The 18,862-nt window shown below is 35.9% G+C and overlaps 1 protein-coding gene across 8 annotated transcripts in view; it reads left to right on the forward strand.

Moving 5' to 3' along the window:
* The window catches only part of FAF1 (Fas associated factor 1), a 494,094-nt gene that overhangs the window by 392,872 nt on the left and 82,360 nt on the right, over positions 1–18,862 (forward strand). For all 8 annotated transcript variants that reach the window (XM_073789929.1, XM_019937835.3, XM_073789930.1 and 5 more), the window contains 2 exons: positions 9,772–9,908; positions 14,778–14,866. In XM_073789929.1, coding sequence (XP_073646030.1) covers positions 9,772–9,908; positions 14,778–14,866 — 226 coding nt within the window. The remainder of the gene's footprint in view (positions 1–9,771; positions 9,909–14,777; positions 14,867–18,862) is intronic.

An 18,862-nucleotide genomic window follows, 5' to 3' on the forward strand; every position in this document is an offset into this window, starting at 1 on the left:
TTTAAACTCCCTCATCTCTGTCTTCCTCCATTGCATTCAATTTGTTAAACCCAACTATTCACCTTCCTTTTGCCTGTGCCTGGCAGTTGAACATTGCTGGAGATGATCACTCCACCTGATTTTTAAAAAAAATAAACATAAGCTAAGTTTTATATATAAACACTGAATTCAACTCTGTAATTCTGGCAGCTAAAGGAGAAAAAGGAAATGTGATAGGCATATCCTCATTCATTCATCTATCCATACAATGTATACTTATTGAGTTTCTATTATGCACCAGGTACTATGCCTTAGAGTTTACAGATTACCATTTAAAATTCTCATTGTCTGATAAAAGGAAGCCTAATAGTTCATCTCAAAATTTCCTGGCACTGAATTCAAGGAAGAATTTTATTGCATGATTTTTTATTTGACAATCATTAGGAAATATAATAAACAGTTATTTTTCTACTGTTGTTTTGTGTAAAATAGATCACTTTAAATAGATGTTTCTTATATCACTCCCCTGTAAAAACAGAGAGCTCCATGTTAAATCATTTTTCAGTAAAGGTAGTTCTTTAGGTGATATGGCCCTTAGATATTCCTTTTTTTCGTGATCTAACTCATAACAGGTATAGAGCTTAGAGAAAAAGCCTACGTAGTAAACTTGTTCATTCAGCTCTTTCTGTCAGACATCAGCTGTCTCAAATGAGCCTTTGTCAAGAGCTGGGTTGCAATTGATTCTTTCTTGAAAGCTTTGATAAGTGACTGAAGTGCTAATACTCTGTGCTGTTGGTCATTTATGTTTTAAAGACTTTTCTCCTATGTATAAGATTTCTACTAATGCTCTCCCAGATTTCTTTTATCCATTAGAATAATAGTTCTTTTCAAATACATAAGGAAATTGTGTATAAATGTCAGGGTTTCAAGAGAAGCCAACCAACTCTGAAAAATTTTTGTATAATAATGCTGAACAATTTGTATATAATAATAAAATCACAATGTCTCCAAATTTTGCAGGAGGAAAACAATCAGAGAACATAGCATGAAAATATATGTGTATATCTTCAGTCTCTACCTTAGAGTAGGGAATAATCTTATGATGATTCTGTAGAAGTTATACAGCAATATAATACATTTGTTCAGTGATAAGAGTCTGAGATTTGCTGTTAAAACTTATTTTAGGAAACAGTTTGCCGTATCCATAATTTGGGGGAAGGGGAGATAAAAGAAAAGCCAATTTTGACTCTGAAGCATATAAAAGGAAGGAAGAAGAGGTATTGATTAATCCACAGACCAATTCCAAAAGTAGGTATCATTACCTTCACTTTATATGTGAGAAAACTAAGGCTCAGAAAGATTAAGTTATCCAAAGAAACAACTAGTGGGCTTCCCTGGTGGCGCAGTGGTTGAGAGTCCGCCTGCCGATGCAGGGGACACGGGTTGTGCCCCGGTCCGGGAAGATCCCACATGCCACGGAGCGGCTGGGCCCGTGAGCCATGGCCACTGAGCCTGCGCGTCTGGAGCCTGTGCTCCGCAACGGGGGAGGCCACAACAGTGAGAGGCCCGCGTACCGCAAAAAAAAGAAAAAAAAAAGAAACAACTAATCAGTGACAAAATCAGGTTTCTTTGACTCCAAAGTCTTTGTTCTTCCCACAATATTATGCTGCTTGCAGTAATTCCTACTTTCTCTAATATGTTAATATTTGGATACTTTACACCTCTTCTAAGTCACATTTTCAGTCAGTGGGTGGTGACAAGATGAAATGATGTAAAAACTGCAGTATGCTAAAAGTCAGGAGGGGAGCTTAGAGTATGAACTTGTGGACAATACCTGCTATTTTGAAATGGGACCAAGTGACCTATCAAGGTAGAAGCATAGTGAAAGAGGCCTGGGAGACCATGATAATTCATACCAACTAACTGTCCTAGTTAAACTGATTTCAGCAAAGTAGTTGGAAGAGGAAAAGGAAGGTTGTATGGTCAACATTGTCATGGTGGAGATAAAGGTTACTAAAGCAAGAACTGGCCCTTTCATGTAACAAATACATACTGTTTGGCAGTAGGTGCTAGGAATGCAGAGATGAATAAGAGATAATTCTCCTAATAGCAGTCCAGGAGCACTTTCTGGGAACAGAAAGTTCTCCCTGATTTCTAAACTCCCATTCCGTTCTCTGATTTTTTCCAGCACTTAATCTGAACCAATAAATCTAGCCCCCAGTTATATATCAGATTATGTTTCCTGTTTGAGGCTATAACCCTAAATATTCTTAGTGTCTTAAGGACACAAACCATGTCTCACCTTGTTGTATATTTCATAGACCCTCATAAATAACGATCAATTGGTAAAAGGCAGAACACAGAAGAAATATTATCTGGCATTTAACATAAATTTGCCCTCTTGTATAGCCCCTGGAAAATGAATCTTCTCTTTACATTGCTAGAGAAAGAATTTCTGCATTTGATAAGACATTGGGTTCAATGTTCTCTGTTATCTCTCCCAACTTAAAATAAAATGGGGTACTTACATGTTTATGTTCTTACTCTTGGTGAGAAGGCAGCCAATTATCTATTTATTTATGATTATTGTCCCTCCAAAAGAATTAGTATAAATCAGTCCCTATAGAGTAGTTACAGCCCTGTCATTAAACTGTCAGTGCCTCAAAGCCTTTCCACTAGAGTGATTTATAGATGACAACAAGGAGATATTTGTGTTTTCTTTTTAACTCTGACTACTAGTCTATTAAGACAATTTAGCAGTTTACTGTTACTGGGTAGTCTTAAACCACAGACAGGTGAGAGATGCTTTTCAGATTAAATCTTCCCAAAGTGTCATCCTGTGTTTTCTTAAATTTGCCTTTAGTTTGGCTGTGTTCTCTAACATGGATACAATATTTGCATTTGCACGGAGAGGCATTATACTATCCTTTTAGAAAACAATTTGGCAATATGAACCACTAATCATTAAATGATTCTATACCTTTTTACCCTATAATTCCACTTCACAGACAGGTTTTTTCCCTAAGGAAATACTTTAAGAATTTATGTAAGTATTTTTTATAATGATAAAAAAAAACTAGAAAGAAAAATGTAGCTGTAGGTGAATAGCTATGAATATAACAGCTTATACATCTATACAATGGAATATTATTCAACCATTTAACATGCTGGTTCATTACTATCGTATAGAAGGCTAAAAAACTGTATCCAACTAAACACTGATTACCACAAAAAGGAAAAGATATATTTGAGCAAAAAGACTGATAAGAAATAGACAAATGTGATTAACATTGTGTTAAAAGTTTGGGATTTCATGCAGTTTTTCTTTATTTTTATAAGAGAGTTACTATCTTACTTTCAAATTATTTATTGATTGGGCAATACATTCACTTTAATCAAAACTCAAAAGTTGTAGAAAGGTATGTAATGAAAAGTCTCCTACTTATCCTTGTTTCTAAGTTACCTTTTCTAGAGGTAATGTTTTAAGTTTCTTATTTGTCCATCCAGAGATTATTTTATATGTAAGCAAACAAATATATAATTATTTTTCCCCAGTTTTACACAAATGGTAAGCATTATTTAACACCCTGCTTTTCCCACTAACATTATATCTTAAAAGATAGTTCATATCAGTTCATAAAGAACCCTTTCTATTTTATGGCTACATAGTATTCCTTTGAATTCTATAAGGTACTATAATTTATTTAACTAGATCCTAGTGGTTGACATTTGGGTTATGCCCAATATTCTGCTATTACAAGCTTACAGTAAATAACTATGCACATATGTTTCCATCTGAAACTACATCTGTAGATTAAATTCCCAGTTGTAGGAGTGCTAGATTAAGAGTTTGTGCATATTTAATTTTAATAGACACTGGCAAATTGCCCACAAAGGAGTTGGTACCAATTTCACTCCTACTAACAGTGTACAGTAGTGCCTGTTTCCCTGTAACCTTGCCAATGCAAGGTGTTACCAAAATTTTTTTGTCTTTACTAATCTGACAGATGAAAAATGGTTTCTTAGTGTACCTTTAATTAGGACTTACTCATTATGAGCTATTTTGAGTATTTTTTCACATGTTCATGAGCCATTACTATTTCCATTTCTTGAAGCTGTCTTTATATATTATTTGTGGATCTTTTCCTAATTGTTTGTTAAGAGTTCTTTATATATTAAGGAAATTAGCCCTTTTTCTGTAGTTCGAAATTCAGAGTTTTTTCCCCTGTTCATCATTTATCTTTTGGCCGAGTTATGGTGTTTGTTACCGTGTGAAAATAGTCGAAATTATCAATTGTGTCTTTTATGCTTTACTCTGCTTCAGCTATACTAACCTTCTTGTCACCTTTCAAATATGCTAGATACTCTCCAACTTTAAGGTCTTTGTTTTTGCTGTTCTCTCTGCCTGGAATTCTCTTCCTAGAGACATGTGTTCCGCTTCCTCCTTCACCTCTTTTGAATCCTTGATCAAATATCAACTTCTCAGTGAGACCTGACTTCTCTGTTTAATATTGCAAACCACCCCCCACCCGGCCTTGTTTTTCCTCCATCACCCGGAGCTCACAGACTGTAATTTTGTGTCACATCGAATTGCAGCTCACCTATACAAATGAAGCAAGTGAGAATTATCATCTTCAATGTGGTCATCACCTCAGGAGACTAGACACTTGGTCCAGTGAATATGCCATTGCCCAAAACATTTAGGGAACAACTTCTTTAAAATCTACCTTCAGAGAGAGCTTAAAGCCTTTCAAGGAAAGCAGTCCTGCGTCCTAAAAGCGGTATTTCTCAAAGTGTGTTCCATTAACCACTTATATCAGAATCACCTTGGATGGGGTTGGGAGCTTATTAAAAAGGGAGTTTCCTGGGCCTTACCCCACATCTGTTGAATCAGAATCTCTGGGGGATGGGGCTGAGGAACTTGCCTTTTGAATAAACTTCGTAGGTGATTCCTAGGCCATTAAAGCTTGCAAATCACTGCCATTATAGTCAGTGTCTTCCAGCTTGTTTACCTAACTCATTTTGAACCAAAGACTTAGGACTATTTCAAAAAATCAAAGCCACCCTTAAAGGACAAAGGCACATATGCCAGCGGTGCTGAAGATCATCTCAGGGAATGAGCTGAACAATGGATAGGCATGCAGACTTGTGGAAATGATGTTGTGGAAGGAGACAAAAGCCTTTGGCTGGTTTTGGTATGCTTGACAATGCTAGCACCTTGATAAGTCTTACTTCACACGTTAAAGGACCTTGGCTTTAACTTCCCTATTAAAAGGAAAAGAAGAAGAAAGGAGAATTGTGTGTTGGCTAGATAGGTATGATCTCTAAGGTCCTTTCTCTATTTTGTGTTCTGGTTATTCTACTGTTGTACATAAATGTTTTTTAACCAACTCTAAACACATGAATGAATATGTATAAGTAATGAGGCTTATTACTATAGCAAAAACTGCAAGCTTGGTTTGCTTTAAAGAGAAGAGCCTCCTTAAATCAAAGTGACTTCAAAAGAAGTAGTATAAAAAACAAACAACAACAACCAAAAAACACTTGGCAACCCATATTGGAAAAGTCCTATAGTACTGTTGAATGTGAATTTCTTCTGCTCAATGACCTTTCATTTTGGACAAATGGTTCACACATTATCAGAAAGACATTTAATGTGTTTAATGATTCAAGGGTAAGCAGCCAGGAATTGTGATACTGATTCTTGGTTTTAAATTAGTTAACATTACTAAACATAAATTGCAGCATTTATAATTGTACTTACTTATTTCTCAAATATCAATACCTACCCTTTCATTCTCTGAATGAAAATAAAATCAATGACTGTATTTGTCTAGTCAACAATTCTTTCATGCTGTGTCTTACTATGCAAAAAATCTTTCAGTGTTGGCCCATAGGTATAAGTTACCATTTTAATCCTGAAAATAATTATGATAAAAATGTGAAATATCGTGATGCATTTAATAATGATTAAATAGCTACCAATTTTAAGGGCCTACCATATTCTAAGCACAATTCTGAGTACTTTCTGTGACTTACAAGAATATAGGTATTTTAAAGATGTGTTATTTCCAGTTTATATATGAGGTTCCTTTAAACTTATGGAAGTCACATTGAAATGCATAATCAGGAAGCCTCACACAGAGGCTTAGCAGTTTTGTAGCCTCCATTTTTTATCAAACGTGCCTCTTTACATTACCTGGTATACAGTAGGTAGGCAGTAAGTGTTTGTGGAATTTCATCACCCTCCCCCTAAATTGCTGTGTTTCTTTTTTTTTTTTAAAAGAAGATGTTGGGGGTAGGAGTTTATTATTTAATTTATTTATTTTTGCTGTGTTGCGTCTTCGTTTCTGTGTGAGGGCTTTCTCTAGTTGTGGCAAGCGGGGGGGCCACTCTTCATCGCGGTGCGCGGGCCTCTCACCATCGTGGCCTCTCTTGTTGCGGAGCACAGGCTCCAGACACGCAGGCTCAGTAGTTGTGGCTCACGGGCCTAGTTGCTCCACGGCATGGGGGATCCTCCCAGGCCAGGGCTCGAACCCGTGTCCCCTGCATCGGCAGGCGGACTCTCAACCACTGCGCCACCAGGGAAGCCCCTTGCTGTGTTTCTTTTAGTATGTATTTTATGTTGAAGTACAGTTTAGTAAAAGTCACTGACTTACGTAATTATGAGTTTGATTGAAAGAACTAAACTATATCCTGTTTTGAATTAAAATGAGATTACTTTTTCGTATATCTGATTTATTAGTAATCCTCGTTTCCATTAGCAAGATAGAAATGATCTCTGCTTCAGAGACTGAAAATTTTACTAATGATTAATATACGCTAGCCATCAGATGTTCTGTTTATTTTTCTCCCCAAACTTTAGATTAAAACCACTTTATCTTATCTTTCCAATTTTAGCCTTCTAATAGCAAGAATTGGTGAATATAAGCTACTAATTATGTTTTTTCTTTTCTTTCCTTTTGGGCACGCCGGACGGCATGCAGAGTCTTAGCTCCCCTACCAGGGATTGAACCCACACCCCCTTCAGTGGCAACACAGCGTCCTAACCATTGTACCTCCAGGGAATTCCCTATATCTTGTTGCTTTACCAAGGCTAGAGTGTGAGGCTTCCCGCTCCTTCTCCCCACCACCTCCACCACGACCTACCCACCCACCCCTCCAGGGACCAGTGAGTTGCAGGAATGCAATTGCTGTGGAAATCATTTCTCCCTTCATGACACCTGACTCTGATGAACACCACATGCAGTTCGATTGACAAGTTTGGTGCTGCCACTAGATGCACTGGCACACTTTTATATCTTCACAAGGAAGAAATACCACAAATATGAGAACCACATTTGTTCTCTTAAAACAACTTGTTTTTCCCATGTTTGATTTTGCTCTAATGTTTTGAACTGGATTTTTGCTGCTGGTAGTGTGCTGCGAATGGTAACTTTGTGTTGTGAATGATCTTGAGAGGAAAAAGCAGAACCTCCCAGCCATGAGAAAGATTTGATATTTGTGTTGTGAAGTTCTTGTAAATTATAATGGAAGGAACTGACAAGTAGGAATTTTTTAATTTGGGGCTGTCCATTGGCCTTACAGGCTGTCGATGATTGCAATTTGAAAATCTCAAAGTAAACATGATCATAGGAGATTAATCAAATTAATTAAACTTTTAACAAAGTCTCTCTTCGATTAGAACAGATTGTTAGTTAAGGCCACTAGAAAACATCAGCCGGCTGTGTGATCCCTTTATATTTCTCAACTGCTTCTTAAATATTAGAATGATTTGCTAATACCTGGTAGAAAACTGATCACTGTGCTTTTTATAGTAATTGAATGGCTTAATGGTTAATGTGATGTTGAAAGCTGTACCTCCCTTGAATATGTTTCGTGTAGTTTTGAAATTTATGTTATATATTAATTTAAACCAAATAAGATACCCACATTTTCATAATTATTTTCTCTTCTAGCTCATTTTCACAGAAAGGGGATTTGGGATGTACACAGTTGCCAGACAAAATTGTCTTGAAATCAAATTCTTAAAAGCACTAAGCCAACCTGCCTGCTTGCCTCCCTTCTTTTCTTCCTTCCTTCCTGACTTCTTTCCTTCCTTCCTTTTTTGGGGGTCTTCTCTTTGGCTAGTATTTAATATCACTTGTGAGGCTAGTGCTGTGATGGCCATCTACTGTGTGGTATCCACTTAATCCATTGATGTGAAAGCAACAAGGACTTATTTTCTCCCTTTTGTAGGAAATGGCATTCCAACTGTTTTTTGACATCTTTAATTTTAGAGGTTGCCAATGATCAGATCAGGGTCAAGACTGACTTCAAATATTTTAGTAAGAAGCAGAAGGAAAAATGAGATCCTAACTTTCTAGTCTCCCGATCTACACATCTCCATTGATGAATTAAAGCTATATGGGTGTGAAATTTGGTATGGAGACTTAGGCTGCTTGAGCACCTTTTATCCCATAATAGTTGTGGAATGTGAAGATCTGAATTTTCATGGGGGCACTGATATTTCATGGCCAACAATTGGTTTTTTAAAGGCCTTGTCATTTCAGATTGCCATGGGGTCCGGTTATTGCTGCTCTAAATGTGTATATGAACCTGCCTCCCAATGAACTTATTGCAGTGGTGCTAACTTGTCTTGACACTCTTGCCAACAGTTCTAGTGGCCCTGTGTGTAGTCACCGCACAGGTTTTGTGGAGGATTCAGCCTAAACTTCTGGGATGAATTTCTATGGACAAGAAATATACTGGCTTTAAAAATTAAGAGGTTTGATTCTGTTTTGAATATGGATATCAAATGAATCTGAGCACATGACATTTTAATGCCGTTTGTCTTTTCAAATAGATTTACCTTCTAATGCATGTGATGACAAGACTTTGCTCATCAGCTAGAACATACATTTCAGAGGAGTTGTTACCTAAAATATTATCATAAGGCATAAGAAAACACACGATTTAAGTTGCCTTTCATGAACATAATTAAGAATTAATAAGCCAGTACCAGTGGCTAGTCCCCAGAATTTCCACTGTTTTGCCTTTTGTGACCTGTGTTATTAAAAGTCCATTATTTTTACAGACTTTATTAAATTGGATCTTATTAAAGCATTCTATATTTGCATTTGGTCTTTCATAATTCATTATTATTATGACATTTACTTTTTACCATCAGATCTGAAAACATATCATAAGCTACCCTTTTCTCTTGAAAGAAATGCTAATTTCAAACAGTCCTCTAATAGAAGAGAAAAGCTTTATCAGTTTTTTCATTTATTCCAGATCGTGTTAAGAATACTAATGCTAGACTTCAGTATGCTAATATCTCTGAGCTTTTTTTGGTCAAAAGCTTAGAATTATTATTTTTATCCCATACCAAGTATGAAACTAGAAGACCTCCTACTACTGGAGAAAACACAATTCTAAAGTACAATTCTTGATTCTAAGGACTTGTTGAAATGTTGCTAGATCCTGTTTAGACTAGGTTGATGCCGGTTAATTTAACTTTTACCACCCGATATTTGTCCTCTTTAAGAAATTTTTCCTCTTAAAATTCATTTTGTTTGTTTTTCTCATAGTTTAGGGTAATATAGGGTGTGTGGCCTGCTTTTCTGTAGGATAATCATTTCTATACCATTTATGATGTAGTTGAAAACTTAATACAGTAATAGTTTACATATTGATATCAGACTGTCTAATTTTAATATAGCTAATAAAACACAATGAATTTTTCTTAGCGTAGTGATAAATTTATTAAACTCTGAAATGAAACTAACTTTGGATTTTGTATCATTTTAGATTTCTGACAATGTGCAATAGACACTTTGGCAGCGTTGTTGCACAAACCATTCGGACTCAAAAAACAGATCAGTTTCCACTTTTTCTGATTATTATGGGAAAGCGATCATCTAATGAAGTGTTAAATGTGATACAAGGTAAAGTACATATCACAAGGGAAGTAGAGTGTCTCCTTATGTATGTGATAACCTTGTAATATTTACCATCAAGGCTGAAAGTAATTCTCTGTATTAGTGAATATCTTTGCATTTTAAAATATAGAACACCCGGAAAAAGAATATCTTCAAAAAGTATAGGTGCGGGCTTCCCTGGTGGCGCAGTGGTTGGGAGTCCGCCCGCCGATGCAGGGGGCGCGCGTTCGTGCCCCGGTCTGGGAGGATCCCGCGTGCCGCGGAGCGGCTGGGCCCGTGGGCCGTGGCCGCTGGGCCTGCGCGTCCGGAGCCTGTGCTCCGCAATGGGAGAGGCCGCGACAGTGAGAGGCCCGCGTACCGCAAAAAAAAAAAAAAAAAAAAAAAAGTATAGGTGCTATGAAATATGCTTCATGAAAATCCAACAGAAACATCTTAATAAAACCGCACAGCCCTTGGGACATAGGATAATCATGTTAAATATTCAGAATTGCTAAATTTTCTAAACTAGAAATTAAGCCATAATCAGTCATCAAATATGATATTTCATTCATACACACACACACACACACACACACACACACACACACACACACACACATATTTCTTGCTGTAATGTTGATTGGTTGAAGGAAATCCTTATCTTTAGTTATCTGGAAAAACCAGTGACTGGATATTGTGATTTGAACAGTTCACAGTGGCAGTCGTTTCTCCTCATTTGTGTGAATCCACGTCTAGAATGCAACCCTGAGGTGTGAAGCTATAGGATGCCTGTCAATTTAATCACAGTGCACACATTCTTTACCAAAAAAATGAGTGATATTTTTTATGTTACTAATGTATCCTAAGGATTAGTATAAAAAATTCCTTTATACATGGCAAAGCTTACATTGAAAACAGTATCTTTTCTATGCCACAGGGAAAAGGATGTTTCAGATGCTCGAAGCTAAAGCTTGTGTCTGAGATACTTAATTTCTGCCCCTATTTAAGTCACAAGTTCTGTAGCAGATAATGTAATGGAGGAAGGGGTATAAATTCAAGTGCCTTTAAAACGCAAATAAAACAAAACCTCTGCTATTTTATGTTTTCTCTATAGCTAGAGCATTCACTTTCACAAACAATGTTAAAGAAGACCTGCTGCGGGAACAAAATGCATAAAGTAAATAGATAATGAAGATAATATTTCATTCCTGTTTTCATATTAATTAATCATATTAATTTCATATTAATTAAGATAATATTTCATTCCTGTTTGCTGTAATATTTCCAGCAATATTACAGTCAGTAGTGGTTCTCAAAGCATGGTCCATGGGCCCTAGAGGTCCCCTAGATCCTTTTAGGGAATCTACAAGGTCTATTTTTGATAGACTCTTTTTTTTGCTTTTTTTTTACTGTATTGACATTTGTACTAAGTGGCACAAAATCAGTGCTGTGTAAAACTGCTGGCATCTTAGCACAAATCAAGGCCATGACACAGAACTGTACTGGTAGTCATATTTTTCACCTCCATGTATGTGCATTTTTTTAAATTATTATTTTATTAATTTTTAACCATCTTTATAGTTTGTGTGACACAATGGGCAGACATTTCTCCAGGATGAACAAAGTGAGTCTGTTACTTCAAGAAAAAGAACTGACAACATTTGTTGCCAATGATAAAATTTGAGTTTTTAAGCAAAAAGTTATATCCTCCATTTAAGATTGACAGCTTAAATACTTTTCTGGTGATGTCAATGGTGATGATAATAAATGTGATTTTTTTTATATCATAAAATTAGATGTGTCAACATTCAGAAGAAATGCATGACTCCGTGAACCAATATTTTCCAAATGACCAATGCATAATGTTATAAACTCATGCATGAGTAAAAGATCCATTCAAAGGGCAAAATAGACCAGTGGATTTTAATATAACAAAGTACAATAAGTTCATTGATAACGGTTTCAAATTCCTCACATACCTAACCTTGAAAAAAATTCCACTTGTCAGTTTGGGTGTATTAAGGAAAAATATCTACAATTATCTATTAAAATACTCCTCCTTTTTCCAACTATATATCTGTGTGAGGCCATAATTGCTTCATAAATTTCAACCAAGACAACACATTATAGCTGGTTTAATGTAGATATAGATATGAGAATCCAGTTGCATTTTATTAAACCAGACATTAAAGAAATTTGCAGGGCTTCCCTGGTGGCGCAGTGGTTGAGAGTCCGCCTGCCGATGCAGCGGACACAGGTTCGTGCCCCGGTCCGGGAAGATCCCACATGCCGCGGAGCGGCTGGGCCCGTGAGCCATGGCCGCTGAGCCTGCACGTCCGGAGCCTGTGCTCTGCAACGGGAGAGGCCACAGCAGTGAGAGGCCCGCGTGCCGCAAAAAAAAAAGAAAGAAAGAAAGAAAGAAATTTGCAAAAATGTTAAAAAAAATTACATTCTTCTCACTGAACTTTTTCGTTTGGAACATATAGTTATTTTTCATAAATGTGATATTTATATTAACAAATTATGGGTGTTTTTTTTTTTTTGATGTTGGGGTAGGAGTTTAGTAATTTATTTATTTATTTTTGCTGTATTGGGTCTTCGTTTCTGTGCGAGGGCTTTCTCTAGTTGTGGCAAGCGGGGGCCACTCTTCATCGCGGTGCGCAGTCCTCTCACTATCGCGGCCTCTCTTGTTGCAGAGCACAGGCTCCAGATGCACAGGCTCAGTAGTTGTGGCTCACAGGCCTAGCCACTCCATGGCATATGGAATCCTCCCAGACCAGGGCTCAAACCCGTGTCCCCTGCATTAGCAGGCAGATTCTCAACCACTGCACCACCAGGGAAGCCCCAAATTATGGGTTTATTATTGTTACTTTTAAATGAATTGATAAATATGTTTTAGAAATTTCAGTTTTAATTTCTAACACAGTAAATGTTGGTAACCATAACCCACATAAAAATTCTTCAGGGATCTCAATAGTTTTTAAGAGTATAAAGAGGTTCTGTTGCAATAGGCTATAAAAAATAAATTTTCCCTGAACTGCATTAACTGGAACCTTTCTCCACCTTGGATCATTAAGGGCTTAGGTATAAAATACCTTCAAGTACAGTTTGGCAATGAGCCTGTATAGTTAGGGCTGAAGCATAGTTGATAAGCAGTGGCTTTAAGCCTGAAAATTAATGACCAGTGTGTAGTACCTGTAAAATTATACTATTTCCCCATTGATGATTCTAGTACCCTCCACAAAGTATTCATGCCCCATACTCGTTGTTAGTCACTACAGTTTACAAATAAGAAATGGAAACCCAAAGATTTGCCTGGTAACAAAATCTACGTTGAAGGTTCTCTTATTAAACTTTTTGCCATTTGTTATATCTGTTAATAATAACTGTCAGTGATTGTGTGTGTGCTATGTACAAGGCACTTTACATTATCTCTGATCCTTCTAAGAACCCTACAGAGGAAGTGTTATCTTCATTTTGCAGATAAGGAAATTGATCGTTAGAGAGCTAAAGTCACTCCCTCTTCTCTTATTCATTTGTTTACTAAGTGAATATTTATTAAGCCCTTGTCATGTGCTAGGCAATTTCTAGGTACCAGATCATGTAGTTATAAGTAGCAGAACTAGGGTTAGAACTCTGACTACAAAACCAGTTCTGCTTTCTTGGTAACATGATATCACACCAAGATAATACTTGTTCTCTAGCTCATTTATTGAGAGAGTAGTGCTGATGTGACCAAATTAGATTATTTCTTTGGCTAAGGACCGCAGCTGCTCCCTAACTGCATGTTGCCAGTGGTCATAAAGGAAACTGGGAAAGGACCATTGAAAGATTATGTTAGTCAAACCCTACTCTGGAAGAATACAAGCAAGGATGCTTACTATTTGTTGTCTCGTTGGTGGCCATTCCATTAATGGGACAAGAAGACACCTTCTCAGGCCCTGGAGAAGACAGGCTCTTTTGCCTGTAGGTTTGAAAGAAGAGAAAAATTGCTATATTTTTATGTATCTTCATGAGTTTCCTTCTCTCTTGTAGATGCATCCAAAGCAAATAACAGAACTTAATGCCTGCAAGAAATGGCATATATTTGCTATATGTTTGTTACAAACTTGGACAGGGATAAAATAGCATTCAAGAAAATCAAACATTACAATACCTTCTCCATAAAGATTATAGCATAGTCATTTGAAAGCAGCTGAAAGGGAAAAATATCAGTTGGGAAAAAAAAATTTTTTTTTTTTTCAGAAATTGAATTACTGCTTGTTTCACCAAAGAATTTTTAGTGATAGGAGATAATTCTAAGTAAACAGTATGCTAAGATGGCAAAGGAGACAGGCTTCTGAGTCAGACTCATGTGGTTTCAAATCCTGGCCCTATAACTTAACCAACTTGACGTTGGTTAGTCAGGTTACTTGAGCTCTCTAAGCCTCATTTTCCTTCTCGTTACAATCAAAATCATAATAACACCTTCATAGAATTGTTGTACAGATTAAATGAGATTTTATATCTATAAACCTAATCACTTAATGTAATTTGTTTGGCATATAAACAAATGGTAGTTGTTGCTAGCATTATTAAGTAGATATGTTTTCCTAACTTGAAAGATACTTTGATCCTCATGACTTGGATATTCTTCTTGTAGTGCTGAAAGTCCTTCTTATTAAGTAAGAGACTGTTCCCTCAAATCTAAGTATTCTGAAATTTTAATTGCCAATATACTGCTTTGTTCTCTTTCTGAAAATATGAAACTTTTCAGTGAAAACATGAAAGTTTTTATTAGCATGCCAGTCTGTAATTTTTTTAGACTGTAGTTATTCCTTACTGATTAATTCTAGAATGACTTTCCATTTTATAATGATTTTAATGTGAAGTTTGGCTATCTCCATGTGTTGCTAGGTAACACAACAGTGGATGAGTTAATGATGAGACTCATGGCTGCAATGGAGATCTTCACGGCCCAGCAACAGGAGGATATAAAGGATGAGGTAAGGTGAAAGGTTAAGTAGACCTTTAATAGGATTTTGTTGAGATGATTTGTCAAATGGTGATGCTTGCCTATGTCATGATGGATAAATAAGGCATTGATGAAGATGTGTTTCCACATGAACGAAGGGTTTTTATGCCACTGAATTTACCTTTCAGTCCATTCTTTTCATGACCCAAGACCCAACAATTTGTTTAACTTTATGGACATTTATACTTTGCTAGATTTGATGGCAGGAGGTCAATTTACAGGAAACGAATTCTGAAGCATGTTTACAGAAGAAACTACAGTTCAGGAAATCCCATCTATTATATGGGTTTTTCACTCACTTTTAAGGTCCTCTTACTCTTTTTAAGTATTGAGATTGATTAGCAATAAACACATTTTACACTTGAACATATTTTTGAAGCACTGTGAGAATTAGTAAAAAGATCACCAGAATTCTGAATTTAGCAGTCTCCCGAACGTATTTAGATGGTATAGATGAGATGAGCATGGAACCTCAAATAGAATAATAATAACAGCAATATTCATAATGACAATAGTAGTCAACACTTACTGAATATCTGTAATGTACTAGGCACTACGCAAAGCACTTTACATTTATCATCTCATGTGATCCTCAAAACAATCCCTTGAGGCTGCATATGAGTCAGAGTTCTGGCTAGAAACAGATGATACTTTCAAACTGGGTTGTTTGAAAAGAGTTTAATAAGGGAACTATTTATGAAGATATGGGCAGAGTTTATGGGAGTCAACAATGGATAGTACACTCTAGGGCTAAAGGAAGCCATTACTACCCTTAGGCCTAAAGGCCTAGGAGAAGGTGGTATATGAAGAGGATCACTTCTATTAGAGAGATATAGCCAACCCTTGGTGAACTGGTAAGGAAGAAACTAAGGAATAGCTTCCCTTTCCTTTTATACTCTGATCTCCTGCTAGTACCTCCTATTGACCTAACCCAACTAGGAACTGAAAGGCAGGCAAGTGAACCTCCCTGGGCAAAAAGCTAGGTAGAGCATGGATACTGAGGGGCAAATGGAACATAATCCAACACAGATTGGTATTGTCATCTCTACTTTTCAGATGAGAAAACTGAGGATCAAAAAGTTTAAGTTAATTTACCCAAGGGTCACACAGCTAGTAGGATCTATAATAATCTCAAGTAATTATTAGTGCTTTATCAGTCAAGAAATTTCTGGATTTGGAAAACAGTCTCAAGATAAAATATGAAACAAATCTTATCATTTATTAATTTGAGATGCTAAGTTTGTATATCCATCAAATTATTCTTTTTAATTTTCTCTTTGTTTTTAATTTTTAAAGAAAGATTTACATAGAACAAATAAAGGAGAGTTTGATTTCTGAGCAATGATGAAAAGTTTCCGCGTATAATGAGTGTTTTCAATACAATACTCTTTAGCTACAACTTTACAAATGGGAAAACTTTACAAACTTTACAAATGGGAAAACATAAACAATTTCCATTTAACCTTGTACTGTTGTATTTAACTTTATTTACTTGTCTCTGTCTTCTACTAGACTGTGAGTTAAAGAGCAAGGGTTGTATCGTATTCATGTTTGTAACTCTGTCTTCTAACAGTGTACCTAGGACAACGTAGGCACTCAAAAAATGTTTGTAAGTGATTGAATAAATGAATAGTTGAAAGAATTTACATGAAATAATATGACTTGAAAAAATAATACTTGATTACAATGATATAAAACCTGATGTATCCACATTAACAAATATGAAAATTCTGAGCACTATACCTAGAGTTTTAATACTCAGTAGATTCCTTTTATTGCTGTAAAAATGTTGTTTGTAATTTTTCTTAGTAGTGTTTCATTTACTCTGAGGGAAAGGTAATCGGGTGTATGGTAGAATGGTGTTTATCTGTTACTTTATAAATTGACACTGACATTTTGAAATAATGAAGTACTGTACTTAGTTAGGAATTTGTAATAATAGGTGTGTTGCCATTCAAGATTACATTTATCCTGGAATAGAGGCATTGATTGACAATAATTCACTAAACACATTCTTCAGCCATTTAAATCTTGAGTCTCATTAGTACTCGATTTACAGATTATGCTGTATAATAATATGAATGCACAATATTTGCATGCATATTCCCAGTTCATTCTTTCATTTTAATTTGTGTTCCTCATAATTTATTGGTAAGGAAATTGACTTTAATTCGTTTAATACTGAGCACAAAACTTAATATCAGGGTTACAGGAAAAATCTAAGACTCCGTATAATCGAAATTTTTTATTGAAATTTAACTGCAAGAGATAAAAGATTTCTCTTTGTTTTTGTTTTTAGAGTGTCTTATGAAAGTTATCTTTCAGGTCATAAGTAGAGTTCCTAAGAAAAGCTTTTCTAAGTTTAAAAACTTCTTTTAGACTATGCACAGATCATGATTTGGTATCTGCTGAGTAAGTGATAAGAAACACTGTCCCTTGTAATTGTGAATTTGGCTTTACTTTATAAAAAATTTCAAATAAGACTTAAGCATACAGTTAAAATTAAATTGTGAACACGTTTGAAGGATGGCTTCCTAGGCCTGAATTTATTTAAACTTATCTTTGGTTCAGTTACGTCCGTCATTTCAATGATACCATTGTATTAGTGCAACCAGAGATGCCTATATTACATAAAGCTTTTATTAAATAAAACCAAGCCCAAAGCATATTCATACTCTGAGTCATTCTTCAATGGCTCAGAATGGGCTAACCTTTTTATTGCTAATTGTTCTGTCTCTAACCAGGAAGTATAAATTATGTATGAGCCTCTGTTTTGACAGAACTATCTCCATATAGATTTATTCATAGACATTTTTATTAATGGTATTAGTTTGGTTTTATAAGTGTTTACTGAGCATCTATGAAGAATATAGCACTGGGCTACGTCCTGGGGACAGAGAGGTGCTTTGCTCTAGTGAGGGGCTATTTGCAAAGAAGGGATGAGGAGAAAAGCAAATAGCACTATATGACAGTGGCCACATTTTAGCATCTGTTTTTGATTACAGCTTGGTTCCAAACAATAGATGCTTTCTAACATGTAAATGGAGTCAGTTTTTTCATATGCACTAGTTTTTTTAGCCGTGAATAATCTCAAAACCTCTGATTATCAAGAGTTTATTATACTTAGCTCTTGATCTATTTGTGGTTTCATTCATTTGTTCGTTCATCCATTCAACACTAATTTACTTAGAATCCTCTATCGTAGGTGCAAGAATTACCCCTTTCCAGCCTAACCACTCTGATTAATTTGTATCTAAACAATATCTCTGTAATTGTCAAAACCCAAATGTTGGAGATCAGGGCAGATTTCAAGGTCAGGAACAGCATTCTCATTTCTTTGGTAATGGTAAGAATGTACTAGTGGAACATGGGCAACATATGCCAGAGGGGCCTTTTTAGGCTTACCCTTTAAGGATTCTGATTTGAGACTTAAAAACAGTACTGCCACAGCACAGAGAGGGTAGGTTTATTGGCTCAAGGCAGCTTTTTGTGTTGCCAAAGGAAATTGTTGGCTTTGTGTTTGCCCCATGGAATGTGTAACTTTTTTGTCCTAAGTTTTGTCTTTATCTTACTGTTTGAAGCACTGAACTCCTTTTCCTTTCATCTGTTTAAAATCTCACCATTGTCATACCCATTCTCTTTCCAGAACTAACAATGATAAACAGGATACAGATTCTGGCTTCTGTTGATGTTTTCTTTAAAACAGGAGTAAGTCATCACAAGATAGAGAATAAAAACAGTATCTTTGTGCAAAAACTAAAGCAAAACATATACAACAGACCAACCTTTAAAAGTATCTTTCACTATTAGGCTTCTTTAAATATATATCTGGACTACTTCCTGAAGCTAGCAAGAATAGTATCAATAGTTTTGTTAGGAGAGTTTTCCCTGATATAGCTATGTATAAATCTATATGTGAGATTAAAAACAAAAACAAAAGTCAGTATTTTTAAACATCAGAATTTCA

The sequence above is a fragment of the Tursiops truncatus genome, chromosome 1, assembly GCF_011762595.2.
Source record: "Tursiops truncatus isolate mTurTru1 chromosome 1, mTurTru1.mat.Y, whole genome shotgun sequence".
NCBI lineage: Eukaryota > Metazoa > Chordata > Mammalia > Artiodactyla > Delphinidae > Tursiops > Tursiops truncatus.